This window comes from Drosophila biarmipes, unplaced genomic scaffold (genome assembly GCF_025231255.1).
Source record: "Drosophila biarmipes strain raj3 unplaced genomic scaffold, RU_DBia_V1.1 ptg000004l, whole genome shotgun sequence".
Lineage (NCBI taxonomy): Eukaryota > Metazoa > Arthropoda > Insecta > Diptera > Drosophilidae > Drosophila > Drosophila biarmipes.
Genome location: NW_026114526.1, coordinates 646,752 through 664,373, shown reverse-complemented (window position 1 = coordinate 664,373; position 17,622 = coordinate 646,752). Strand labels below are relative to the sequence as shown.

The following is a 17,622-nucleotide window of genomic DNA, read 5'->3' as shown; positions in this document are numbered from 1 at the left end:
AAATTTTTAAAAATTACGTCTGTGGCACCGAGATTTGCTTTCCGGGGGAAATTTGGTTGGATGAGATTTCTGTGTCACCCCCGATAGTCTCGTTTTATACCCTTGCAGAGGGTATCATGATTTCAGTCAGAAGTTTGCAACTCTGCAAAGGACACGTTTCTGACTTTATGAAGTATATTTATTCTTGATCAGCACTACACTACACGAGTCGATATAGCTATGTCCGTCTGTTCATCTATTTCTACGCACAGTGGTCTCTCAGTTTTAAAGTTAACGGGCTGAAACATTTCCAAACGTCTTGTTTATTTAGCAGGTAGGAAATTATAAGCCGGAATAAGCCGGATCGGATTAGTTCTGAATTCCGAATTTATTTTGATCAAAATCATAACGATCGGAACACTTGTGGGAGAATAATTATAGTTTCGGTGTTTTTTGACATATTATTTTATACTATTGGGAGTATCATTTTTGGTGTTTTTAAGAATTTAAAATTAATTAAAATTAAAGTCTTTTTTCTATTGCAGGTATAAGTCGGAACCAGCCGGATCGGACAACTATATCTTGTAGCTCCCATTGGAACTATCGGGGAAACAAAAAAAATTGTATCTTTCGTGTTTTTTAACATGTAACCTCCTACGCTTGGAAATAACATTTTTAATTGGCTTTGAATTTCGAATTAAATTTTATCAAAATCGGACAATTGTATCATACAGCTGCCATAGAAATGGTCGGAAAATTACAAGTTTCTTAAGAAACACAGTGCCGGAAGAAAAAAACAGTGAAAAGGATATTTTTAAAGAAAAAAACAATAAATACAAATCTGTGAATGAATATTCCAATTTTATTGACTGCAAATTTGTTAGGGACCAAAAATTAAAGAAGTTTGTTCGTAAAACCTAATGACTTTTTAAAGAAAAGTCTCAAACATCTTTCATTTTCAGTCCTTGGAAAAATCCTATATTTTATAAAAAATATATAATGTAACAAATAATAAAAAAGGATAAATAATTTGTGTAAAACTAACATTTTTTAAACTAATTTTATAATTTTTAATATCTAATGAAAATACATATTTTCTGTTTTTACAGGAAAAGCAAAAAGAAACTGAAGGCCTACTCAAATTTTGTCTCGATTTTACTACTTTTTCGTCTGCCTAAAAAAGCGCTGAAAAGGATGCTTTAAAAAGCATAGAGTCTGTGCTCATTTTTGAGCACTGCTGAATCCTATGTTAATTTAAGAAATCAATTTCAAACAAATTGAGCACTGAATGAGCGCTCAGTGATGAGCACTTTGTAGGGATTCGGTGTTCATTCAGTGCTGAGTGGTACTACAGGGTAAGCATAAGCGTGCCCAAGGATTAAACAGTGCTAACAATGAGCACAAAAACAGTGCTTTTTAAAGCAAAATAGAGAAAAAAAAGCGCATGTTAAGCATAGGATGAATGCTTAATTCAGCATAAGAAACAGCACAGGTTCAGCACGGGCTGAGCGCTTATTTAAGCATAGGACAAAGCACAGGTACTGCACAGGTTGAGCGCTTAATCAAGCATAAGAAAAAGCAAAAGCTCAGCATCGCCTATTGCAGTAGGGCCACCTGAGTGACTGCATTTAGAATTATAAAAAAATTTGGTTTTAATTAGTTTAGGAACCTACAACCATTTGTTTTCTGTCCCTTGATTTATTTAATTTTCTTGTTAAAAATAATTAAGAAAAATATAAATAAAAATAGAAGAACACTTTTCCTAATTAAATTATTTAATTTATTTACCAAACATTTAAATTTTTAAATGCAAAGGTGTACAAAAGCTAATCACTTTAATTGCTCGGTCTATTTTCCTTCTCCCGGATTTTTCAGGAAAAACCTGTCGTGAGAGGGAGAGGAAAAAACACTTTTTGAGATTTTTGTCTTGTGAACTTTTTAATGGGTTAATATAATTACTTTAACGGGGTTATTAAGAAAGAAAGTCCTAAACTATTTACATGGGAGCAACTACAATACTTATTCAGAAAGAGCTGACCGGATCAGTATTTGTTTTCTTCCACAAATTAAAAAATTGGCGAATTTGGTAAATATACGCTACATTTTTCGGAAAACGCAGATTACCTCATTTAGAAACATCGTTAAAGCTGTTTAGTTTGCTGAATTTAAAAATTGATAAAATATTGTATGAGAATAATTTAATTAAAATAAACAGCAAAAATAAAACATAAAAAGAACAAAATCGACTTTTTAATTTAAATTTACATCTATTTTTAAATTCAATGCATAGGCTTAGAGTATAACTTATAAAAAAGTCGTCTAAAACAAAAAACAAAATTGTTGATGGCAAAAGTTGAATTGTTCTATTATTGTTTCCGATTGAGGGAGCAAAACAAAAACAAGGAAGAACGCTATAGTCGAAAGCCTCGACTACTCAGCTTAAAGCAGCAAAAGGGAAATGGAGATATATAAGCAGCAAAGCTATTTGAGTAGTTGTTATGTGGGCGGCACTTGGATTTAAGCGTTTTAACCGCCCTTCAGTTCTGCAGTCCCGTCGCCGGGACATGTCCGAGTGCAAAAAGCTGTTATGTTTTTTTTTCTGCCTAAAACTGTATGGTGCTGTCGACGTCAGCAAAGAATTCGGAGCAGCGAAAAGACTTCCGACGAAAGCATCCCGGCAAAAACGAGAGGCATATTTTCGGATATTACCCTCTCTTTCTGTGTCTTATAATCTGTCTGCCCTCGGCTCTCAGAAAGCCATAATCGGCCGGTGCTCTTTTTTGCGTCTCTCCGTTATGTTTAGAAAGAAACCAAAAGGAGAAGATCTACTGCATTTTCTTTGAATTATGAAAAGAGAAGCTGCGGCTGTTTAAATTGTGCGCTGCAACACATTTGAACTTATTAATAAAACTGATATTTAAAAAAAAAAATCAAGTCAGGTAAGTTCTTCCTTAAGTTAAAGATGTTGTGCGTTGATCCACGTTTAAAGAACGTCCCTTTTTGAGATTTTTACATAACCCAAAAAATTCTGGTTCCGTTACCCGAAAGTGGCGTGATTAAATCCCTCAAAGCGTTTTAAACAGTTTGAAAAGATAAATATACAAGTAAAACACATTTTTTTAAGCACACGCCCTTATTTTTTTCAGTAGCGTGGACAGGGTCTCCGAAAACCCGGACCGACAGCAATGTTAAATATTAAAAACAAATTATTAAAAAAAAAACATAGACTTACAAATAATAATTGTAATACTACATAAAATTTAAATTGTACAATTTAATTAAAATATAGAAAAAAGTTAATTACATACATATGTATTTTAAATTCAATAATTTCCGACGGGATTTCCTGGGACGTGTCCCTTGCACGGGAAAGTGCATGGAAAAATCGGGAATTTCCGATGGGACTTCCCTGGGACGTTTTCCGTGCACGGGAAAGTGCATGAAAAATTCTCGAATTTCCGACGGGGTTTTTCTGGGACGGATAAGTCTCTGGAAAAATGAGTATAAGGAACAGGGGGAATCCTGGGGGACTTTAAATAAAATTTCCCCTAGGAAAAAACGGACATCCCATACAATTTTCCTATGGGGCGTTCCGGGGAATTCCCCCATGCGCCAGGACATGTCCACTTGGAATTCCGGGAGGTTTTCCCCGGGAATATTTTATTTTGGAACTGAAGGTCGTTTGTATACTACTACTACTACAAGAAACGGGTATAATAAAGATATATAAGCAGCATAGAAATATTGTAAAGCGCCCCCTACCTGCTATTTCGGTATATGTTATATGGGCGCCAGCGTTTTAGCCGTTTTTTTAGGTCAATCAAAAGGTTTTAATGAGGCAAATACATTTAATAAAAAAGAATTTCTAGCTAGACAACTATGGCCACTACAGTTTTGGGATCTTTGTGGGCATAAGAGTGGGCGTAGCCCTCATTCATTGCATACGTTTAGTGTGCAACCCACCAAAAAGTCGTCTAAAACAGAAAACTCGAAAAAAAATTTGACTGAACTGTTTAATTATTGTTTCCGATTAGATACCCGTTACTCATATTGAGGGAGCAAAATAAAAAAAGGAAGAATTCTATAGTCGAAAGCCTGACTATCAGATACCCGTTACTCAGCTTAAGGGAGCAAAAAGGAGGTATATAAGCAGCATGGAGATATTTTAGGGCTTTTTGTGGTATATTCGCAACCAAAACATCCCAGGGACATGTGTATTCTTACCTTACAAGATGAAATAGACAAACAAAAAGCGTCCTACAATGCAAAACTCTCTGTGCACCCCAATCGTTTCGCAAGAGGTTTAACTAGCCTTTCCAACACATTCCGCCCACAACGCAACGACCTGCCAAGCCAGCAATAACTTTCGGGCCCCCTTTACCACAATACCAGTCTTATGACTGTTAGTTAGATTAATTAGTTCTATAATTAATATACTAATTCTTACTATCCAAAGGGTTAAGATTTAATAAATGCATCATTCAAAGTAAATCAACAAACATGATTTTGGCGACCTTCTGCAAACGAAAATTGACAAAATTTAAAACAAAAACTTTTGTTTGTTGATGTGAGATCACTATAGATTTTTACCTTGTTAAAAGGTGTTTTTATTTGATAGATTATAGGAAAAATAAGGAAGAATGCTATAGTGGAGTGCCTCGACTATCATATACCCGTTACTTAGCTTAAGGGAGCAAAGAGGAAATTGAGATATATAAGCAGTAAAGCATTTCTGTAGATGTTATGTGGGCGGCAGTTAGATTTAAGCGTTAACCGTTTGTATGCTAGTATACCCTTTTATTGTACTACTACTACTACGAGTAATGGGTATAATGAAGATATATAAGCAGCAAAGAAATACTGTAAAGCGCCTCCTACCGGCTATCTCGGTGTATGTTATGTGGGCGCCAGCGTTTTAGCCGTTTGGGGTCGTAAGAGTTGGCGTGGCATTTTTTTTTGTGGGTCAATCAATATATATATATCAATATCAAATACATTTCAGTTAAAATTAAAAAATAACAAGAAAGCAGGTTAGCTTCGGCAAGCTGAAGTTTGTATACCGTTGCAGTTATACGAAATAGTAAACCTTAGTAACACCCTGTGAAATTTTTAAGGATTGTTGCTGACTTCAGTAATATTAAAAAAAAATATTATTACGCTTGGAAACAACATTTTTTAATTGTTTTTTAATTTCGAATTAAATTTTAATAAAATCGGACGACTATATCATATAGCTGCCATACAAACAATCGAAAAGTGGTTAAACAATATAAAAAAAATTATATACATTTTATTTATTTAGTCGAATAGCTTGCTAGCTAGCTAGATTAAAAAAGCTTTAAAAATACATAGTATTGTATTGAAAAAGATCTGAAGAAAGAAACTGAATTAAAAAGCTCTTGAAATAAGGGCACAAACTGGTACCGTCATTCTCTAAAAAGTCAAGTGGGAAAAGAATCGTCCAACCTTTAAGCAGAAACCATTGTCATTATTAAGACGTATACAAGCGATTATTAAATCATCATTAATTGAAGGCCTGCAGCGTTTCATCACGGACGATGTTTGGTCTATTCATTACATTTTTGTTAATTTGGTGTTCGTTACAATGCCTGACTATAGCTGCTAGCGAGGACATAGCACAATTGACATCGATAGTAATTTAATCCCATCGGGTCGGCAAGCAACGATCACACTAAAAATACTATAAAATGTCCTTCTTTCTGTGCCTCTTTATAAATGTTATAATATCGAAAAATATAGAAGCTGTAGTTTTGGGATACAGCTGCTCGCTACAGTAACAGTACAAATTTTAATTTAAAAATTCAAACGAGTAACTTAAACTAAATTTGTATTTTTTATAATTTTAATCGTATTCTGATTTCCAAGTTGAAAACGTTCATATAAAATGAACCATTTAACCACTTAATAATTCATAAAGTTAATTATAATATTTATTTAATATTTGTTTGTATTTTAGGTGTTTTAAAAACATTTTAAAAAATGTACCTTATCATCGTCAGCGATCGCGGAAATTTCCTCCCATAAGTTTTTCATAAGTTTTTTATAGTCATCTAATCGAGAAGTGCTGCAATCTCCCTTTCCTTCAACGACACAAGCTCGAACTGCCATGCAAAGAAAGTCATTTTGGTCCAAGAATCCGTTGTTGTCAATATCTAAAAAAGAATTATAATTTCATAAAAAGTATTCTTGGGTAATTTATGTTGTATATCTTAGAAAGAGTTAAACAACAAAAAAACTTTTGAATTTATTATAACCACAACTCGTAGAGTAAGAGGGTATAATAGATTCGTCGGAGAGTATGTAACAGGTGGAAGGAAGCGTTTCCGACTCCATAAAATATATATATTATCAGGATCACTAGCCGAGTCGATCTAGCCATGCCCGTCTGTCCGTAAGAACGCTGAGATCTTGGAAACTATAAAAGCTAGAACAGCCAAACTTGGTATGCAGATTCCTGGGCTTTCTGCGCAGCTGGGTGCCACGCCCACTCTAACGCCTACAATCCGAGAAAATCTGTAGCGCCTAGAGTTTTTAAGATAGAAACAAAATTTTGACTGAAATGCGTTTGTCTCATTAAAACCTATCGACTAACCTAAAAAAAATGTGTCACGCACTCTCTAGCCCCCACAAACGATTAAAACGCTTAAATCTGTCTGCCGCACACATAACATTAACTGAAATAAACGGTCGGTGGAGCCCTAAAATATCTCTTTGCTGCTTATATATTTTCATTTTTTTTCGCTCCCTTAATCTGAGTAACGAGGCACTCGACTATAGCACACTTCCTTCTTTTTAAAATAAATAAATAATTAAAAAAATAAATACTTAAAGAAAATATTAATTATAGCCGTTATTCGTAAGTCAAAAGGGCATGCATATTCTGGAGCTTTTTGAGCAGAGAAAATTTATTTATAACGCCGACAATGCCAAAATCTTTCTAGAGCCCACATATTGTGAACAAATTTATATAGGACTTTATCAATACCTATCTACATCAAAGTTAGAAGCAAATAAAGTACATAAGCATGGGAAAAGCTAATTGGCATACCTCAACCTGATTGCCATATACCACCTGCAATAGAAAGAAAACTTTTGTGAAAGTTTTAGCCCAATAGCTTTAAAACTAAGGGACTAGTTTGCGTAGAAACGGACAGACAGACGACTTATCTAGTGATACTGATCAAAAATATATATACTTTATGCGGTCGGAAACGTCTCCTTCACTTCGTTGAAAATAATATACGCCCTGCAAGGGTATAAAAATCAAAGCGTGCATGAAGTTAATTAGAGAGGTTGTGAAAGCAAACCATCAATTCAAGGGCTGGAAGTCCGGCCTTCTAAGAAAACATTTTAATTTCATAGTCGCAGGCCCTCTACTCGCTAGGCCACACTGTAGTTAGAACTTAATTGATAGTTTAGAACAAATTTAAGTCAATTTACGATCATCTTTTTTTTTATAAAATGTTTTACTTTTAAATTTTTTGTATAGTTGTATGGACTCAGTGATCTCGGAAACTATAAAAGCTGCGATACTTGGATAAGGCATGCGGGTTCTAGAGATTCATGCGAAGCGAAAGTTTGTTTTGTCACGCCCTTAAACCACCCATCACTGAGACTTTATTGTATCACATGGAAATATTAACTACTTAAGGCTTGTTTGACCAACGCGATCCAGAGCAGATTGGCCTGCCTTTAGAAATGTAACGTCTGAACACTCTCCTACATAGAAAGAACCTCTGGATTGTAGGCTCAGGAGCATATTGAAAGCTTGTTGTGCTTATTTGAGCGCGTGTTGAATCTTTTCGGATAAGACATTCAGTGGAATCGGTGACATTGAGTAAAGCGTGAAACGCAAAAAAAACTTGTCACGGCTAAATACATTAAAGCTATCTGAGTAATTTGAATTCTTCCGTTTCTTTTGTTTTTTTTTCGTTTAAAGCAAATGGACTAATTTTTACGGGGTACAATAAAAGATTTTGTACGAGTATGTATATAATTTTGAACCCTGCAGACGGTATAATGATTTCAGTCAGAAGTTTTCAACGCAGTGAAGGAGACGTTTCCGACCCCATAAAAGTAATATATTCTTGATCAGCATCACTAGACGAGTCGAAAATAATATGAAACAAAATATAGCTTTGGGGCTTTTCTTAATCTTTTTTTATGAATTTCGAATTCAATTTATTAAAAAATCAGACTGCTTTAACATATAAATTTAAAAAAAAGGGTTTAAAAAAACAGAATGAAATATTTGTTTTGCTACAATCCTTAAAAAATTCACATGGTGTTACTGATTTGATTGATTGTTGATTTTTTCTTATAAATGCAAGGGTATGCAAGCTTCGGCATGCCGAAGTTAACTTTCTTTCTTGTTTTTTGCTAAAATGTATTTGTATCGTCAATACCTACCGATTGGTTTAAAAAATTTTGCCACACCCACTCTTACGCCCACACACCGCCCAAAACTGTGGTGGCCAAAGTTTTCAGACTAGAACATTTTTTTTCTAAAATGTATTTCTGTGGACCATATTGCTAGCGCTTAGTCATGCAAGTTATATGACACATTATTTAGGGGCTCTTACCCAATTTATAAACAACTTTGAGCCGAGAGCCAATATCCAAATAACTCTGACAGACCCGAGATAAACCCGTGGTCAGCTATTTCTTTCAACCAGGCCTGCGAATCATTCCCACCCAGATCAATTTCACGCAGCCCAAATCAAACGGATGCTGTAAATATCCAGTCCGCTAACGTAAACAAAAGATCCCCAAAGCGAGCCCCGAGTCCGTTAACGTAAACAAAAAGATCCCCAAAGCGGTCCCTAAAACTCCGCTAATGTAAACACCAATTTCACAGTAAATTAACTAAGTTCGACGTATTAAAAAATTTTAGTAGTGATTAAGTTATTAATAAATAAAAATAAATTTTTTTAAATAAATCACTAGTGAGAAACTTAATTGGCGCCCGACGTGGGGCCGTGCGATTAAAAAATTCTAAAAAAACAAGCTTTAAAATAAAAACAAAAAAGTTTTAAAGTGAAAAAAGGAATTTAGCGCGGCCAATAAAACCCGATACAACCGACGAATAAATAAAAAGTTTGTGTTGATCAAAAAACTAAGGTGGAAATTAATTAATGAAATAATCCCCTTGAAATCTCAAATTACAAAATAGTGAGTCCATTGCTCGGACAATATAAAAATCAAAAAGCGGCATAAAATTTTTAATCAAAAAAATAAACGTGAAAAACAATTTAAAAAATCTTCAAAATCAACAACGAAAACATTCTAAGAAAACAGGCTGAAGGGCAATCCCTCGCCAAATATTGGAAAAAAAGGAGGACCCAATTTAAAAACAGAATTAAAGAAGAAAGACCACGAGACAAAATCTAAAAACAAAAAAGGAAGGAAGACCCCAATCAGGATCATCATTTAAGATAAGGACGACCACAACAGGCAAAATAACAACGAGAAGGAAAACTATAAGGACGATTCGTGAGCGATACTATTTTATTATTATCATACATTTTTTATTATTATTATTATATTAAAAATTTATAAGAAAGGAAATATAAATATACAAAGTGGAAGAGTTAATTTCAAATTTCGAAAAAGTTCTCAAAATGCCAGAACCTTCAACAAGCCAGAGTGGAGCAAATAAAAGACTCCACATGAATCCACAAGAAAATACAAGCCATCAGGCAATAACAAACAACACAATGTTAAATGTAGGGGATTTAATTAAGCAATTTGTAAGTCTTGAATTAAATCTATTAAAGGAGGAGATCGTTAACTTAAGATCGCAGCTTTCTCACAAAATTAAAACGGTTGAGGATTATCAGACAGAGATTGTAGATCCGAATATAAAATGCGACACATTTTATAAGATCATCAAATCTGTTAGGGAATATAAAGGTGAAGAGGATAAATATGTAAGCTGGAGAGAATCGGCAGCAGTAGCCATGGGGCCAGAGGGAGTGAAAGATTTTATTCTGCCTTATCTATATTACGAAACAAAATAACAGGAATGGCAAACGACGCCTTAACCCATAACGGTACTGTATTAAATTTCGATGCCATAATGGCCAGACTTGACTTCGTCTTTAGCGACAAACGACCAATTCACATTATTGAACAGGAATTAAGTGTATTGAGTCAGGGAAAATTATCCATAATGGATTATTATGGTACAGTTAATAGAAAATTAACTCTGCTAATTAATAAAACTATTATGACCTACGGTAGAAACAAACCTATAACAGCGGAAATGAATGAGAAACATAGGAAGACAGCTCTTAGAGTTTTACCGGCCTCAACGGCCAAATTTCAGATACTATTTTCTCAATGAATCCACCTGACCTACCAAATGCAATGGTCATAGTTCAGGAACTGGAAAGCAACAACATGAGGGCTCATTTCGCAAATAGCTTCTCTACTACTCAGAGAAAACATAGCGAGCCAAACTCTAGTGGAAATGGACAATCACATTTCAACCACAAGACAAGACAGGAAAACAATAGTTACAGTAACCAGCGAAACAATAATAATTTAAGGTTTAATTATGACAACAACCAGAACAAAAATACTTACGGTTATTATAATCAGAATAAAAATAGTTCTTGGAACCAGGGTAGATTTAATAATAACCAACAAAAACAGTGGAACACCTATAGGTAGCCACAAAATAACCCGGAACCAATGGAGGTAGACGAGTCTATCCAGGTTCAGAATAAGGCTTACAACGGTTATAATCAAGGCTATAATAAATATCAAAATAATAATTATAGTCAGAACAAGTGGGATCAAACAAAAAAATTTAAGACCCAGAACACTCAGCAAGGCCAAGCCCAAAATAAAAGGGTACCAACTGGAACTGTTAACCAACCGGCTAACAAGACGATGAGATTAAATAACATTGAGGAGAACCATTTTTTAGACAAAAGTCAGGAGTAGGCTTACCCTACTTAATTAGAAAAAATCCAAAAATAAATAAAAAATTAAAAATATTATTTGACACTGGGGCAACCTCGTGTTATATAAAAACAGGAATTTATAAAAATAAGAACGAGCTTCCAATTTACAAAAGAGTATCTACAGTGAATGGATATTCAATAATTAAATATTATCATATGTTAACTCTTTTTGAGAAATCCGACAAAAATAAAAGTTTGGAAAATAAAAATTCTGAACACGCCGTCGGTGAACTATGCGACAATCAAAAAATAAACAACATAAAAATATCATCTGCAGATCAAAGAAAAGATCTGGAGAAAGAAAAATTAAATATTATTAATGAAGAGCATTCAAAAATATATATGCAGATCCCATTTAGGACAGATATCCGAGGTGAAATAAACACCGTAAATGATAGGGTCATTTACAGCAAACAATACCCTTATGCTCAATCAGTTTCATATTTTGTGAATTCTGAAATAAATCGAATGTTAAATGAAGAAATTATAAGGCCAAGTAGAAGTCCTTATAATTCACCAGTACTAGTAGTACCAAAAAAGGGTTTCAATGAAGACGGAAGTCCAAAACTCAGACTGGTAATTGATTATAAAAAACTTAATGAAAACACAATACCAGATAGATATCCAATGCAGGACCCTTCAGTGATTTTGTCAAATCTTGGGAAAGCCAAATACTTTTCAACAATTGACTTGGAATCTGGATTTCATCAGATTCTCTGAATGAACCAGACATTCAGAAAACCTCATATTCAATAAACAACGGAAAATACGAATTCCTAACAATGCCTTTCGGTTTGACCAAGAATATTCCAACCAGCGATGGATGATATTTTAAGAGCACTTGTGTAAAACATGTCACGTTTATATGGATGACATAATTATATTTTCAAAAACAATTGAACAACATTACAAAGATTTAATTCTCATTATTAAAATTTTGCTGAACGCAAACATGAAAATTTCAATTGAAAAATCAAAGTTCTTTAAATTAGAGACCAATTTTCTCGGTTACGTTGTTTCCCACAATGTGATAAAAACCGTTCCCGAAAAAATTTCTACTATCGTAAAATATCCGATACCTAAAAATATTCGCGAGCTTAGAAGCTTCCTAGGCCTTACAGGATATTACAGAAAATTTGTGCAAAATTACGCAAAGATAGCTAAACCTTTAACAAAATATTTAGAAGGCCAAAACGGCAAAGTATCAAAAAAGGCATCACGAAAACTTTAATACAGTTTGATGATTCAGCTGTAAGAGCTTTTAACGAGCTCAAAGAAAATTAAATTGCACAAGTAGAACTAGTATAACCAGAACTAGTGCAACCAATAAAAAGGAACTTTTAGCCATTGTATGGGCTTTTAAAAATCTTCGAAATTACTTATATGGGTTTAACAACATCGAGATCTATACTGATCATCAACCTCTTTCATTTTCCATTTCTCAAAAAAATCCAAATATTGAGATGAAAAGGTGGTATTCCTTTATTGAAAGCTATTCACCCAAAATTATTTACAAGCCAGGAGCAACAAATGTTGTTGCGGATGCTTTATCTAGGATTCAAATAAATAATTTAACGGAAAGTAATGAATCGGTCTCAAATCAAAATACTCAGCATTCTGCAGAGAGTAGTTTTGAGAATGTAATACAAGAAACCCGAAAACCCTTAAACCAGTTTAAGCAACAATTGCTAATAGCAACGGGGAGATATACAATACATGAGTCGATTAATGTATTCGGAAATAATAGACATATAATAGAGTATGACACTCCAGAAAATTTAGTATCAATCTTAAGGGAATATATTCCACCCAATATAACAATAGGAGTTCACTGTACTCTAGAAGATTTCTACAGAATTCAAAAACCACTTAAGGACAATTTTATAAATAAATTTTTATACACAAGGACATTTGTCCAGGATGTCGAGAACGCTGAAGATAGATCTCTTATTATCACAGAAACTCATTGTAGAGCTCATAGAGGTTTTAATGAAAATTATAAACAAATAACTAGACTCTATTATTGGCCAAATTTATACAAAAAGCTTAAGGAGTTTATAAAGAATTGCAGTATCTGCAATCAAAACAAATACAACAGGCACCCAGTACAGATTCCTATCGGTCAAGCACCAATCCCAGAAAGAGAAGGTGAGAATTTGCATCTTCACATATTTTACGCCCAAAATCTTATATTCATTAATTGTATAGATTCGTATTCGAAATACTTAGTGGTAAAAGAAATCCCTAATAAACTGAATATAGAAAATAAAGTTTCAGAAATTTTACAACAATTTCCATTAGCCAAATCTTTGATGATAGATAACGAATCAAGTTTCTCTTCATCCCAATTTAAATCTTTTGCACAAAGAAATGGGATATCTTTATTCTTTGCAGATCCTCAACATAGTACGTCTAACGGACAAATAGAAAGGGCACCCTCTACCTTAACAGAAATTGCTCGCTGCATTAAAGATGAGCTTAATTTAATCGATTATTCCGAAATTATAATTAGAGCAGCACAAAAATATAATTTATCAATTCATTCAATAACCAATCATCGACCTTTTGATATATTATTTAATAAAATCAAACATGATGATATTCCTAAATTATTGCAGCAAGCCCAAGAGCAAATAAAGATCAAAATAAAGATAGATAAAATAAGAATTATCACGTAGGAGAGGTAGTTTACGAAAAGAAACATGGGGAAAGGAACAAGCTTAATTCTAGATATAAAAAACAAGTAGTTAGGGAAAATCTCCCAAATAAAGTTATTATAAATAACAGAAGCCGTACGATTCATAGAGATAATATTAAATAACTTGTTTCAAATTACAGATAATGATTTCAATAATGTACTTATTATTGCTGGTAGCAACAACATAATCCGAAATTATGGAACCATGATTTCCTTCTTTACAAGGATACCAAAGATGTTCTTATTTATGAATCACACGCAGATTTATTTCATATAACTAATATAAGTCTTTATAGAGAAATAATCAATCTTGAAACAGAATTTCTTAAGGGTCACGACAACAAAAATTTCCTTTGGGAAATATCCCTCGATTTAGAAATTATCAAAACACTTATCTCTCAAGTGATACCCAGTAGATCAAAAAGAGGCATTAATGAAATAGGCACCATTTGGAAATGGATAGCGGGAACACCAGATCATGATGATTTCATAACAGTCCAAAATAAAATCGATGATTTAATACAAAATAATAACGATCAATTCGTTATTAATTCTAAAATATTTAAAGAGATAAAATCTTTGTCTGAACAATTCAAAACAGCCTTTAAAAATCAAGAAATTCCACTTAGAAAATATCGTCATCGTTTGCTTACTTACGATCTTATGAATTTAATGGACACAATTACCCTTGCCAAAATTGATGTATTTAATACTAAAATTCTAAACAATTATGATATACTAGAAATTTATAAGCACGAGGATAGACTTGTAGTTATAACAGACCTTTTAGATATATGTGAATTTAAAATCGCTTTGCATCAAGATCCTATTATAATTTACATAAAATACCCTATTATTACCGATTGTTGTGACGTTTACAATTCAAGATCCATTTCACATAATGATGGCAAATTATTAATTGATAATCACGTCGCAAAATGTAGAAAAAAGTACTATGTAATGTCTAATTTTAAGACAGAAATATTTAATAATTATTGCACACTTAACCCAGAAGGCTCTTGTTTCACTAGATTACTAAATGGAGAAAAATCCTTTTGTATCAAAATCCGAGAAAAAAATAAAAATGTAGATGTAATCCATGATGGAGCCATCTTTGTAAATGGAGAAAATACAGTTAATGACACTCATTTAAACGGGTCATATTTAATAACTTTTAATGGCACCACTAAAATTAATAATATTTCCTACACCAATGTAGACAATAAGATATTGCATTACATCACAGCTCGAAAATATACAGATTTTTTAGTATCCGAATATATTATATCTAATGATTCGGAACTCACATTCGATAATATTAACATACTAAATCCATTTATTCAAATTAAACCAACTCAAATACCAGTTACGTTAATATTAATCATATTCACATTTATATATTTAACTATTATGATTGTAATCAAATTCAGAAAATTTTTAATATTCAAACCATGGAAAATTCATATAGAAATTGAACCAGAAAATAATATTTCCGATAATAAAATAAAAAATATACCCGACAATGAAAATACCCTAGAAGAAAATATCATTGTCGAATTAACCCAACAATTACATTCAATATACCCATCAGTTCCAATGAATCGGGACGATTCAATTTAGAATGGGGGGAGTTATATGACACATTATTTAGGTTATTTCTTTCAACCAGGCCTCCGAATCATTCCCACCCAGATCAATTTCACGCAGCCCAAATCAAACGGATGCTGTAAACATCCAGTCCGCTTACGTAAACAAAAGATCCCCAAGGCGAGCCCCGAGTCCGTTAACGTTATCAAAAAGATCCCCAAAGCGGTCCCTAAAACTCCGCTAATGTAAACACCAATTTCCGGCCAAGATTGGACTTCAAATTTAATTGGCAAATTATCATCATCCTATTTTCCGACTCTCTTGAGCCATTCTCTTTATCAATTTTTGGGGATAAAATCTCTTAAGCTGAGGTTTGATTATTGATCATTGAACTAGAGATCAGGCAGTCCGTTTTTGAGATCCGAATCGAGCAGTAGTACAAATCGAGTAAAAGTAAACGAGCAGTGAATTAACTAAGTTCGACCTATTAAAAAATTGTAGTAGTGATTAAGTGATTAATAAATAAAAATAAATTTTTTTAATTAAATCACTAGTGAGAAATTTAATTTGCACACATATGTGTTTGACGGCACCTGTAGCGCTCTTTGCTTTTCTTTTGTCGTCTTCGTTCCTATAACACTAAAACTGTCGTTTATCTATTCAGAAACTAATTTGTAAGCCTACATATATCTCTATGAAGAGCTTGGAGCCAACGCTATACATTTAGTATAACATATTCATGCATATAAGGGTGTCATATTTGTTGTCTTTCCTACAAACATTTGGTGACCCTGACGTCTCGGTCTCGGTGTCGCGATTGTTCAATATAATTTAAGTAAACGTTTTATTTCGCTATTGTTCTCGTGAATACGGTAACAAACACACGAAAATGTGCATATAAAAATGCACAGCCGGCCGTTTGATTTTTTGTACATTTTGCGCCGTGAAACTTGCGTTGTGCAAATAATTCTTAACAAAATCAATTGCATTTAATCTTTGTTAATAGCTCATATTAAATACATATATTTGTGCATATAACCATAAATACATTCGTTTGCCAGTTACATACATATATCCGCTGTTGCTAGGCAGGCAATTTATAACCAAGTTGACGGTTCCGTTGCATTTTGGCGGCTCTTGTTAACCTCTACATTTTTGCGGTAAAAGGTATACGGTGTTTCGTGCCTCTAACGCGGTAGTACATTTTATTTTATTTCCTTCCTTCCTTCCTGGATAAATTCCTTAAGCCAGGCATTTGATTCTGCGCAGACATCGGTGGAAAGAGTTGATTTTGCAGAGATCGCGAGCGGATTGAATTTTCCGAGCTTTTCATGGATGTGTAGGCGAAACTAAGCTTTGACTTGGCTGCTTATCGCAAGTCACAATTGCCGGCCTTAACCGCTGCAAATTTAACACATATTGACATCACTAATAATGCGGATCTTTCTTTTCGATCTAGGAAATGATTGCCAAATATGGAAATTTCTCGTTTTCATGGATCCTATTCTGAGTGGCAGGAATTTCTTGCGGCTAAGCGTCATTGAAAAACTACAATATTTGCGTTCGAGCTTGGGCGGCGTGGCTTTGGAAACCATATGCTCGCTCCAACCCTTGAATGCTAATTATAAAACAGCTATGAATTTTCTGGTTACTCGTTTTGATAATAAAGTTTTACACTTTCAGGCACACGTTCAGGCAATAATCGGTTTAAAGGGTGTCGAGAAGGTATCGTCGAAGAGACCTCGAGAGCTCAGTGATTGCATGAATTTGCTTCTGCGAGTAACGGCCACGCAACAAATTGTGGATGGACTTTTAATTCACAGTTTCCGAGTGACTGGAAACTGGATCAGAGAAAGCCGGAAAAACGGGAGCAGGATTTGTCAATCGTCGTGCTGCCTACCTATGTAGTCGTTTTTGGAAAGGAGTTGCTGGATGATGGAAATCTTGGATCAAGCCTTGGTAACTCAAACACCAGGCCAGCAGGTGAGAAAAAACTTGCACAACTCTTACCAGAATATACTTATTGCTTCTGCTACTATCTCAAATTATTTGATATGCTTATTTTGCATACACGGGATCATTATTTGCCAAAGTGTTCTCGATTTTTAAATTTGAGTCCGAATCTTCGATATAAAGAATCAAAAAAGTTGCAGCCTTGCCTAACCTGTTTGCTCAAGGTGCATAGTTTGCAGCAATGCAAGTCAACTTCATCTCCATCATGCGATTCATCCTCGAGCTCTCAGCCATTACCATCTTCCATTAGCATTAGTATCAAGTTCGCATACATCATTGCATCCTGATCATAATTTACTAAGCCCTCCACAAAAAATCTCAAATATTTTGCAGATCGACTCCGTGTTGCTTCTA

General features: G+C 33.9%; 1 protein-coding gene across 13 annotated transcripts in view; it reads right to left on the bottom strand.

Annotated features, from left to right (window-relative positions):
• LOC108027594 (sarcoplasmic calcium-binding protein, alpha chain) overlaps window positions 1-17,622 on the bottom strand; it is a 169,918-nt gene that overhangs the window by 114,955 nt on the left and 37,341 nt on the right. For all 13 annotated transcript variants that reach the window (XR_007764823.1, XR_007764822.1, XR_007764821.1 and 10 more), the window contains exon 3: window positions 5,986-6,152. Coding sequence is in view for 10 of the 13 variants with exons in the window: in XM_050889574.1 (XP_050745531.1) it covers window positions 5,986-6,152 (167 nt within the window). In the remaining 3 variants the exon portion in view is untranslated. The remainder of the gene's footprint in view (window positions 1-5,985; window positions 6,153-17,622) is intronic.